At 52.3% G+C, this 11,237-nt stretch overlaps 1 protein-coding gene across 1 annotated transcript; it reads left to right on the forward strand.

The window, feature by feature from the left end:
• The first annotated feature begins 939 nt into the window (after nt 1–939).
• Nucleotides 940–10,988, forward strand: Stc2 (stanniocalcin 2). The gene is made up of 4 exons (XM_057775158.1): nt 940–1,195; nt 3,090–3,232; nt 5,462–5,673; nt 10,323–10,988. Exons 1-4 carry the CDS (start codon nt 1,045–1,047, stop codon nt 10,708–10,710), a joined length of 894 nt encoding a protein of 297 aa, XP_057631141.1. The 5' UTR covers nt 940–1,044; the 3' UTR covers nt 10,711–10,988.
• Nucleotides 10,989–11,237: the final 249 nt, after the last annotated feature.

An 11,237-nucleotide genomic window follows, 5' to 3' on the forward strand; every position in this document is an offset into this window, starting at 1 on the left:
AAGCGATGCTCCGCGGCTGCCTGACCCAAGGCTGCCTGGGCCTCCTAGCGACCCGCCAGGAAATGATGCAAGTCTGGATTGTCACCTGGATCCCTGAAGCCCAGACAGGAATCCGTCTGGATTGGGGGAGGGGCGAGACAAGACGCCCCAGGTGTTGCAGGACCCACCAAATCCGGGCAGAAATAAAGTGGGAGGTGGCCTGTCTCTCGGGCCAAGTGCTTCAGGGTTTTGCAGCTTGTCTTTAAGCGCCTGTTTTGTAAAAGCCAAGCCTCACGACACTTAGGAATTCCTATCAGAGCTCAATTTGCTCGCACCATCTCTGTGCCCAGGTATCTGTTCCAATCTACCCAGGCCTCGGGGCTGACAATGTCACTGAGTTCCAAAGAGAAAAACTTTCTCAGCCGGAAGCGAGCCCCTGCGGACGTGGTCCCAGTAAAGACCGACCCTCCCCGCCCTCTCTCCCACCACCCCCCCCCTTTTTTTTTAGATTTCGCGTTGCAACTAGAACTGGCATCCGCTTTGGTTTTTTTTTTTTCCTCAGTCCGTTCGGCCATTGCCCCGGAGCACCCGCACACGCATCTTGGGCCGCGCTCACACACACGCACGCAAAAGCGTGGTCGGCGCCAGGTCGGCAACTTTGTGGGGTGCTCGCCGCGGCGCTCCGCTTCCTCCCGTAGTAGTTGGCGCAGGCCCCGCCTCCCGGCTGTGTTGTCAAACGGGCCGGGGTCTCGGATTGGTCCAGCCTCCGGGACAACACCTGCTCGACTCCTTCATTCAAGTGACACCAGAGCTTCCAGGGATATTTGAGGCACCATCCCTGCCATCGCCGGGCACTCGCGGCTCTGCTAACGGCCTGGTCACATGCTCTCCGGAGTGCTACGGGAGGGCGCTGGGTAACCTCTATCCGAGCTGAGGCGAGGAGGAGGAAAGGGGCGAGCCGGGAGGAAGAGTGGGAGGAGGGGGGGAAGCAGCAGAGGAGGAAGAGGAGGAGGAGGGGCGCACAAAGAATCCTGGTCTCCCGGCGGGAGGGTGATACCCAGAACCATGTGTGCCGAGCGGCTGAGCCAGTTTGTGACCCTGGCTTTGGTGTTTGCCACCTTGGACCCGGCGCGGGGGACCGACGCCACGAACCCTCCGGAAGGTCCGCAAGACAGGAGCTCCCAGCAGAAAGGCCGTCTGTCCCTGCAGAACACAGGTAAACGCGTGCGCCCTGCAGCGGGGAGCTGCGGGGAGGAAACACGGTGCACGCCCGCAGCGCTCCTAGTGCGTTTAGCCCCAACCCAGCGACCCGAGCTCACCCCGAGCAGCGCAAACTCTTGGTGGCTCGGGACTTGCAGAGAGAAGAACGAGAGAAGCGAGGGCTGGGCTGGGCTCCGAGCGCCCGGAATCCGCACGTGCTAGCAGGGTGATGAAATGGCTGAAGCAGGACTTGTTGCTACTCTCCCCCAGGGCTGAGGGGAAACGAGGCAGCGCTTGGCGCTGCCAGCTCCAGCCAGAGTACCAGGCCCGGAGCAAGACGCACTTCGTCCAGGTTAGCCTGTGCAGGGCCCCGAGGGTCCCCAAAACTGGGCTCGCCCTGCGCCCAGAGAACTTCTCTTCCAAGCCTGCCAGTCTGGCATGGACTGACTCTCCTTCCTTTAAAGATTGCCGGACATCCCAGAACTTTGCTGGCCAGTTAAATGGCACCAAGAAGTTTTCCTTGGGAGGAGGGAGTTCGCAAAGCGTACTTGTGTGACGCTCCGTGGTCCCTTGCTCCTAGCCAGGTCAGCAAGGGAAGAAATGTTGACACGACCCAAATCGTGCGCCGGCCCTGCTCACCGGCAAGCAGCAGCGCAGAGCCTGGCGTGCGGCACACGGGGCTGGCCTTCTTCCCAGCTCCCGAGAGAAAAAGAAACGTGTCTGCCGCTCGGCTCCTTGCTTATGCCCCCACTCCCGCTATTCCTCTGGCGCCGTGTGAACGCGGCGGCCGTGGCGTGCGTGCGCTCCTTGCCTGAGCCGAAATATACAAATAAGGGTCAGGGGCGCCCAAGTGAGCAATCGCTGTCCTGTCCGTGGCCACACGTGGAGTTAGTCCAGCCTCTCTCTGCCCCCCCCCCCAGTCCCGTTGCCCAGGCGCACAGTCGAGGGTCCCTCGCCTGCCCTGCCTCCTCTCGGGTTTAGGTGCCCCTCCACAAATACACGCCCCTCACTCTCTCGCTAGATGTCATCTGATACAGATTTTTCGACTCCAGCCCCGCCCTTCTTCCAAAATACACTTTCCTAGTTGTAATTTTGCGGTTGGTTTAAATCGTGGAACCCAGTGAGCCCAAGAGGGCATGAGACTGCACTCCCGCAGTCTGACAGTTCCTCTGTCCTTTCAGGCTGACGAATTAGGGCATCTTGGAAGAGGTAGCACGCTCCTGGGCCTCAGGGATTCTAGGGGATTAAGTGATAGCTCACACCAGATCCCTAATTAAAAGGAACTTCCAAAGTGAATGACGGCGGCGGGTAGAAGGCCAGCCCCCACCTGCCTCCATGCAAGGCTGTTGCCAGCCGCAGCCTCCCTGGCCTGGCATTTTTTAATGCGGGTGGTTTGGAAACACGGCTTTAATAGGAATCTTGTTTTGATTTTTAGGTGTTGAATCATAAAGCTGAATTCAAGTTGCTTTTTGGAAGCTTTCGTCTGGGGTCAGGAAGGAAATAGCTGGATCTTAAAGGCAGTGGCTTCTGCGGCCGTGTAATTCATGAAATTCGGTCTTTTGGAAATCTTACTTTTCCCTGTGGGTTTCAAAAGCTGAAATATTTTCTGGAGTATTCTCACATATACCTTCATAAAGTGGGAAAGAAAAAGGGAGGGGAAAATGCTTGTCCTAACTTCTGACTGTGATATTTGGTTTTTTTGGGGGGGGTTTTTGGCTAATTTTATAAAATATATATATATATATATATATATATATACCAATTCTTTTCAGTAAGTAGTAGTAAATAATGACATTCTATTTTTCCACCTCCTTCGATTCTGAAATTGGCACACCCTTTTCCCCTTTAGTTTTCCTCTAGCCCTTACTGTTAGCATGGCAGAAAACTTGTAATTTTTTTTTTCATTTTAGCGGAAATCCAGCACTGTTTGGTCAACGCCGGAGATGTGGGGTGTGGCGTATTTGAATGTTTCGAGAACAACTCTTGTGAAATCCGGGGCTTACATGGGATTTGCATGACTTTTCTGCATAACGCTGGAAAATTCGACGCCCAGGTAAAGAATATAGCATGAAGAATACTCCGGGTTGGTGTGGCATGGCTGATATACTGGCTGGACAGATTGCTAACCCATATCTCATACTGTTATTTGAGGCAGTTTGACGCTTGCAGTTGTAGAGAAGGGCACCAGTGTGCTTGCTTCCTGGAGTTGCCATTGGGCCAAATTTTTTCAAATCCTTACACTGTATCTGCATAGGCAAAGCAGGCTAGACATCGAAATCATAGCCAGTGATAGACACAGTGTCTAGACAACCAGAACCCCATCCCCAAAAGTGCATGAGGAAGAGAAGGCTGGAGAGGTAGGGACCCTTGCTGTAGGTAGCAAAGGCTCTTCTAGTGTATATGTGGGCTGGCCACATAGATAATTCACAGCCTCCAAACAGCAAGGAGCAGAGAGAGTCTCTTCTCCCAACCCGAAAAGTCAAACCCTGACTGAATCTCGCTTGCCTTATAGCCAGAGCTGAATCTGCCTCAGATTGCCAAGGTAAAGTTGAGTTGCTACTCAGGGCAAACCACCTATAAGCCAGCTGGTGGTTCCAGCACAGAATGTATGTTTAGGTGGCATGTAGCATTGGGCTCATCACCGCTTTCTGCCCCAATTCTCGGCCCTGTCGAAACACACTGCTGGTATAGCTCATAAATTTCCTCTCCCATTTCAATGGAGCCTGATGACTAAGTTTGGAGGAGGCCAACAGCTGAGGTGTGATTTAGACATGTCACCCACCATCCACTGACATCCTGTGGACAGCCTCACAAAGCAAGGCCTGGGAACCAGAAAGGGATGTGATGGGGCAGCAGCCTCAACAGCGGAGGATGTGAGGTAGCAGAGGGAAGCCGAAACGGAGGGAAGAGGAAGAACTTTGAACTCCTTGCTGATCCTTAGAAAAACGTGTCGCCCCCCCCCAGCCCCCAAACTGGAGCTAGGCCACGCAATAGGAAACCCGGAAGAGAGGAGTGTATCGAGGGCCTTCCCACAGGATGTCAGAGAAGAATACTAAAAAAACAGATTGCCACAGCCCTCACATAAATCCATCTTGTTTTCTCAGCAAATAGGAGAATGTTCTCAAGTTAGAGACATCTCTTTCGAGTCACTTCTCAGTGTGTAACTACTTAATAAAGTGCCAAGCCCCACCCTAGCCCATCTGGCTCCTAGCTAGAAAGTCAAAGAAAAGGGGGTGCCACAGGGTGGACACGGATGCCACGTGGGTCTTCAACCACCAGACACTATCTGTAGACATTTCTAAAGAGAAAACCAAAATAAACAAACATACTGGCTGGCTTCCCACCTCCGACCTGAACTGGTTCACTTTCTCAACTCAGTGATTTCCAGACCTGCCAAGAAAGAAAGGAAGGAAGGAAGGAAGGAAGGAAGGAAGGAAGGAAGGAAGAAAGAAAGAAAGAAAGAAAGAAAGAAAGAAAGAAAGAAAGAAAGAAAGAGAAAAAAGGTTAGCTCTTGAGACAGGCTGTTTCCATGGAAATTAAAGGGAGATTCCTGGGTAGATACCCAGCAGTGCCTCCAGGCCAGGGAGGTTGATAAGAGTAAAATTGGGAGCCTGCCCCCACATCCCGACAACTGCCTCCTTCTGGCCTTGGCACAGTCAGCTAAGGGTACCAGGAAGGAGAACTGTGGGCCAAATGTATGCCTGCCTGGCTGCCTCACCCCTCTGAGACAGTGGGGAGGATGCTACTTGATGCTTCTGCCCCACTCACATGCTGCCAAGCAAGACTCCAGAGTGACCTTTTAGAGGCCATAATCCTAACAGTTTAAAAGCAAATAAGTTCCTCCTGGAAGCATGCAAAGAGGTGACAGACCATGAGCTGGAACACCGGAAGAGGCTCCAAGAGCACTGCTTCCCAGGATGGAGCGTAAGCAAGAAGTATACTCTTGCTGACACTGGCAAAGGAGCTAGGGCCAATCTCAGGGAATTTTCTACCAGGCAGTCACCTCCCAGCTGCCCAGAGGACACCCCAGTTCCAGGGAAACTAGAAGAGCAACTGGGGAAGAGAGGGGCAGATCTGTCCGTGTACAGAGCTCACAACCACTCTGGCCTGATGCCAGCGATGTCCCGTCGCCTCCCACCTGGAACCACATCAATCCGAGCGCAGCCTCGGTACGCCGAGATCAAAAATCCCTGTGCTAGCCTGAGACTGGCACATGCAATCCTGGCTAGTGACAAAACCTTGTCTCCTCTGCCCCCCTCCCTTTTGTGTCCTCCATTCTCAGGGCAAGTCATTCATCAAGGATGCTCTGAGGTGCAAGGCCCATGCCCTGCGGCACAGATTTGGCTGCATCAGCAGGAAGTGTCCGGCAATCAAGGAGATGGTTTTCCAGTTGCAGAGGGAATGCTACCTCAAGCACAACCTGTGCTCAGCAGCGCAGGAGAACATCGGCGTGATGGTGGAGATGATAAACTTCAAGGACCTCCTGTTGCACGAGTGAGTAGAACCCCCATCCTCAGGAGAACGAAAGGGTCGCCTGGCAAGGGTGGGGTCCTGAGGGTCGGAAATGTGTTTGAGGATGCTACTTTTGGAGGTGAACTCCCTTCAAGTGGATACAGTTGTGGTGTGCCCCAGAAAGCTAGAAACCCCCCCCCAGAAATTCACCAAATTTGAAATTCCCACAAACAGAAATGTTATTTTTACTAAGTGCAAAATATCTACTATCAGAAGCGTTCTCCATCCTCCCCGTGGCCAAGTCCTGGTTGCTGCGTGATCGGAGTAGCTCACAGGCGTCAGTACAACAGCCGGTACACACTAACATTTACCTGCATGTAGGTGCTCGGCACTAGGCCAGGTGTGTTACATGAAATGTCCACCCGTTCCTTACATCATCCAAATGCCTCCAAATTCTCACCACAGAAAACTGAGCCCTGCTATGGCGAAGGACTCACAGTTAGAGAGAAGCAAAACTAGGCGCTGGGGTTCCGGCAGTGTGGCTACAGTACCTTCGCTCTCAAAGGTGCCAATCTAATCAGCAGCTTTTTCTGCTTCCAGAGCTCCCCAGTTCCCTCCTCTAACTGCAGAATACATAAAACAAACAAGCATGCTAAAGTGGACTTGAAGATGATAGAGCCAAATCATCTCATTCCTTGGCTCTTACCCCAGCTGTAGGATCCCAGATTTTGTAGAGCAGTAAAAGACATTGATCCACAATTGTTTCTAACATGCAGTGTGGGGTCCACAGGCCCCAAAGACAGAGATGTAGAACAAAAAGGGAAGCCACCAGTATAGCAGACAGTGCCAACCACTGCCACCTTTATAGCCACCTCCATCTTTCCATGGTGACTCATTGGGCCAAATCAGCACAATTTTAGGAACTTTCACCCATTAGTTCATTGCACTACCTTCTCCCAGTTATGTTACCAAACATACCACCTTCACAGCACTAATGCCTAGATTCTGAGACAGCCATCTCGTCTCTCCGTTATGAGGCCTTTAGTAACTTGTAGCACTTTGGTACAATATAAAATTATTCATGGTGAAATTCTGCAATCAGACCTTTCCAAAAGAAAGACTGTGTTGCTTGGTTTTTGGACCATACTAACACTTCACAACAGATTTTCATTCTTCCAAATATTTACAAAGGAACAATGGCATGGACAATAGTAATTGTCTTTTATTTCTCTTTGGTGTGCAAAGACCTTGGTCATAGGCTATCCATGGATTACCCTGTTTGTCTTCCGACCAACCACAAGATTGAAATTCACATCTCCATTTCATAGGGAAGGCTAGTGAAGCTAAGAACTTCCCTCGTGAGGTTTGATTCTCGCTTTGCAGCCTGGGGACTGGTAGTGTACGCTAGTCTCGTACTATCCGCAGGGGATGGTTCAAGGGCCTCCCCTACACATCCACATCCATGAATGAGGAAGGCTCAGATAAATCGATGGTGTAATCTACTCTGGATGACTTATAATACCTGCAGACAGTGCAGCTGCTATGTAAGTAGTTGTTAGTCTACAGTGCTTAGGAAATAACGGCCGGGAGAGTCTGCTTCAGTACAGAGGCAGGTTGCTTCCGAAACGTCGATCTGTGCTTGGCTAGTTGAATCTGCAGGTACGGAGCTGTGTGTGACTGAAACTTGCTGTGAGGAACAGGCCGGCGGTCAGAATGCCAGCTGCCCTGCTCCTCCTGTTCTTGCTAGACCTGCTAAGACTTCGGGAATCTTCTCATGTGACAAGGTCTTCTTCCTTTCTCTAATCACTCCCTCACTGTCACCAGAGAGTACTGAGAGTCTCTTCCTTCGAGGTGCTCTTGAAAGAGGCACATGTTCACAACCAAGGAACCTCTGTCTCAGTGGCATATTTAAGAGGACTTTTTAGTCTTCAAGGTGGGAGGTTGGGGGCCTGCTAGAAGCTTGTGATACATTCCTGGAGTGTGTGGAGTGTGAGTATCTTCTGAAGAAAGGTCTTTGGGAAAACTGAAGCCTTTCAGGTCTGGGGAACACACGCCCCATCCTAGAATTTAGGGAGGGTTAGTGCACTGTGGTGTCTAGTGCCTCTTCCACAGGAACATGGCCTCCAGGCCAGGGACTCTTGTTTCACGGGCCTCCCACAGCATTTAGAATCAGCAATAGCAGCCAACACTGGCGTGCTCTGTCGAAGCAGGTGGCCCACCCTGTGCAGAGGTGTGGGTGTCTTAAGAACACTGCCAGGAGGCTGCATGCGGGACCTCCTCCTGCTGCTAAGCCAGGACTTCTGGGCATTGAGTTTGTGCCAAGCTCCGGCTCCTTGAAAACCTCCATCCCCTAGCACCACGCAGCAATGCAATGCCCAGCTTCGACTTCAAGCTGAACTTTCCCAGTTTTTCAACCAGCTTAACTGAGTAAAGGATCCTTTCAGCCCCCACATACCGAGAAAGCCATCTCAGAGTGTGTGGCAACAGTCACAAACAAGAGAGTGTGAGCCAAGTTTGCCTTTCCCTTTAAGGAGGAGGAAGTCAGCCATGCAGAATCCAAACCACCCCATTCCTCTACAGTGCTTCTGCCAGGAGCAGGGGTGGCAGCAATGTCCAGTCTGCTGCAAGCTGCCCCTCTCACCACTGCCTGCCCACCCCACTCTCTCCTTATCATCTGCCTCCCCCTAGCTGTGGCCAGTCTCCCTTGGCCTCTGCACACCCTGTCACCGGGTGCTGGCAGCCGTCAGGGGTTTGGAGCCTCAAACATTCCCCTCCTTCGGCCTTGCTGACACTCAGTTGAGTGCTGGGTTTTGTCATCGGACAGGCTCAGCCTGCAGCCTAAGAAGGCACCATGCCAACCCAAAGCACGGCTTAGATTAATTTACTTGGCCACACACGCCCTCCCCACGGGGCTCGGCTTCATCCCTGAGAGAGAAGACAGAACAAGCCGAGGAGAGGGGGACTAGTCCTGCCTCAGGAGGCCGGTGTCCATCTTACAGGTCCAGGGTTCAAAGGCAGACACACACCATGAAGGAGAAGGCCCCAGAGAGATCTGTGTGTTCCTGGGAGGATCTTTTAAGCTAGACGCTTAAAGGAATAAAGGAAACTCAGTTCGAAATCCCAGATAGAGCCAGCAAATGACCAAACATTTTGCTCCCATTTTGCAGATGGCCTCAGTAGATTTGAGCTTCCTAAGGCAGTGTTTGTTTTCAAGATACGGAGGGGGCATGAACAGCTTACAGTTTCCCTTTCTCTATAACTTCCTCCTCCAAGTGCTCAAGAGACAGTGCCACACTGTCCTTAGCAGCAGCCAAGGCCTGCTTGAAAGAGGCTGAGCGCCTTGCCCACCAGCCACGCACAAACCATGATGCCAAAGGAATCAAGTAGGCTTGAAAACGCACTCCAGAACATCCCTTCTGCCTGTCCTCAGCCCAGGCCAGGCCTCCCTTGCCTAGGATTTCCCAAAGGGGACTTTCCTTTTCCCTATTCTTCATTCTTATGTCCTTGAAGTAAGGACAGTTCCAACCTGGGGAGTGAATGGCCGCAATAGCATTGAGTATGCCGCACATCTTCGAGCATATGCTCCTGCTTCTGCAGAGCCAAGGTTGCCAGACTGCAGAGAAAGATTACACAGACCCCTAGGATAGTCATCCAAGTCTCAGGTCACACCTCGGGGAGGAGAGAACCTTTGCTCCTTATAAATGGTCGCACATCCCACAGTGATCTCCCTGTGGAAGCGGGCGCTGTCTGTCATGGGCACATTTATCTAGGACTTAATTCTAGTTAGGCACATGAAGTCACATAAAGCATCCCACATCCTCTTGGATCTTAAAGGCCAGTGAGAGTTAAGGAGGGCTCAGTAGGTAGGCCCATCAATTTAAAGAGGAGGCACGCTTCTCTGTCCCCTGGAGTGAGTCCTCCAGCAATTTGGCTAAGAGACAACTCAAGGTCGTTGGTACAGGTGGAGATGCAGTTCTGAAACCAGAATGGACTGTGTTGCTTTCAGAGAGAGCTGCTCTCATTGTGGACATGGGGACCCTGACTGACTGAAAAGGGAAAGCCACAGGGAGATGACACTATAGGACAATGGCCCTCCCCAGCGCATCTCGTTTCAGATTCCCTCAGACAGGGGCATACATACCCAACAACTTTCATAAAGGCCCTTTGTTGTAAGCCTAAGTCAGGGCACACAGGTAGGGAAGGTGACCTCAGGAGACCCTTACTGATGCCACCTGTGATGGGCAAGCATGGGGACTCCTGACAGCTGCTCAGGAACTCCTTAGTCCGACACTCTCTAGATTCTTCACTAAAAGTGCATGCACACACCAATTTACTATTGAAGACCCTTCACCATTGGCCAAGATCGTCTTCACTCCAGCCAAGCTCACCAGCTCCCGTAGCCTGGGTATGCCCAGGACGGCATTGCCTTCCTCTCCACTCACACAGCTGCTCTGCCTGAAATGCCTACCTTAATGGCCTGGCCTTCAGCTTTCCTCCCATGTATCTACACTGTCAGTAGCGCTACACCTATTTGAGAAGCAGGAACCTGCCTTAATGCCATTCCCTACCATGGAACCTAGTTCGCAAAGATTGCCCACTGAGCCCACGTTAAGCACTGTCTCTTTCTTATCACAGGGCCCCCTTAGAACATGCTCCAATCTCAGTCTTTCTCCCTCTGCTCAAATCTCTAGGCCCTATGTGGACCTCGTGAATCTGCTGCTGACCTGCGGGGAAGATGTGAGGGAGGCCGTCACTCACAGCGTCCAGGCTCAGTGTGAGCAGAACTGGGGAGGCCTGTGCTCCATTCTGAGCTTCTGCACCTCCAACATACAGAGACCTCCCACTGCGGTCCCTGAGCATCAGCCCCCAGCAGATAGGCCCCAACTACCCAGGCCTCACCACCGGGATACAGGCCACCACCTATCAGAAGCCAGCAGAGGTGCCAAGGGTGAGCAAGGGAGCAAAAGCCACCCACATGCCCATTCCCGAGGCGGAGCAGGTGGCCAGAGCGCCCAGGGACCTTCTGGGAGCAGCGAGTGGGAAGATGAACAGGCTGAGTATTCCGACATCCGGAGGTGAAACGAAAACCTGGCCATGAAAGTTTCCTCCAGGCCGTCCATTTTCTTATCTATGGACATTCCAAAACATTTTACATTAAAGAGGGGCTGTCACACGCAGGATGTGTGCGAATTGTGGACTTCATGCAGGTGTCTGAACAGGTGAGATGAGGTCTCAGGTGCCTGCCTGGTGGGTCGGCACCTATGTAAGCTTATTCACGGGAGTGTTGCCTTGAGTATGCCTGTGGCTTTGTCCCTTTCGGTCTGTGGGCGCTAGTGGGTGGCTAAGGTGTGCTCTGTTGGGGGGAGGTCAGATGGGGAGGGAAGGGGCCACACGTGGGTGCTAGGCACTACCCTACAATTTCCAGTGCTGTCTGCAGGGAACAGGGCAGCTGGGTTCTGGGGCAGGAGTGAGTGGGAAGTGTGGCTGTTAGGGCAAAGGAGGAGCAGAGAGGATGCAGGACTCAGCCATGCTCCATGCCAAACCAAAGCTTAGTGTCGTGCCTGGGACCTTACGTTTCATAGCTGCTGGAAGGGACATGGGGTACT

The sequence above is a fragment of the Chionomys nivalis genome, chromosome 7, assembly GCF_950005125.1.
Source record: "Chionomys nivalis chromosome 7, mChiNiv1.1, whole genome shotgun sequence".
In the NCBI taxonomy this organism is placed as follows: Eukaryota; Metazoa; Chordata; class Mammalia; order Rodentia; family Cricetidae; genus Chionomys; species Chionomys nivalis.

What these genes read in the sequence shown, in the direction of transcription:
- Stc2 (XM_057775158.1), top strand. Translation starts at nt 1,045, where the DNA reads ATGTGTGCCGAGCGGCTGAGCCAGTTTGTGACCCTGGCTTTGGTGTTT. An exon ending in CTGGAAAATTCGACGCCCAG is followed by an intron (nt 3,233 to 5,461) that starts GTAAAGAATATA and finishes CTCCATTCTCAG; the next exon opens with GGCAAGTCATTCATCAAGGA. An exon ending in AAGGACCTCCTGTTGCACGA is followed by an intron (nt 5,674 to 10,322) that starts GTGAGTAGAACC and finishes TCAAATCTCTAG; the next exon opens with GCCCTATGTGGACCTCGTGA.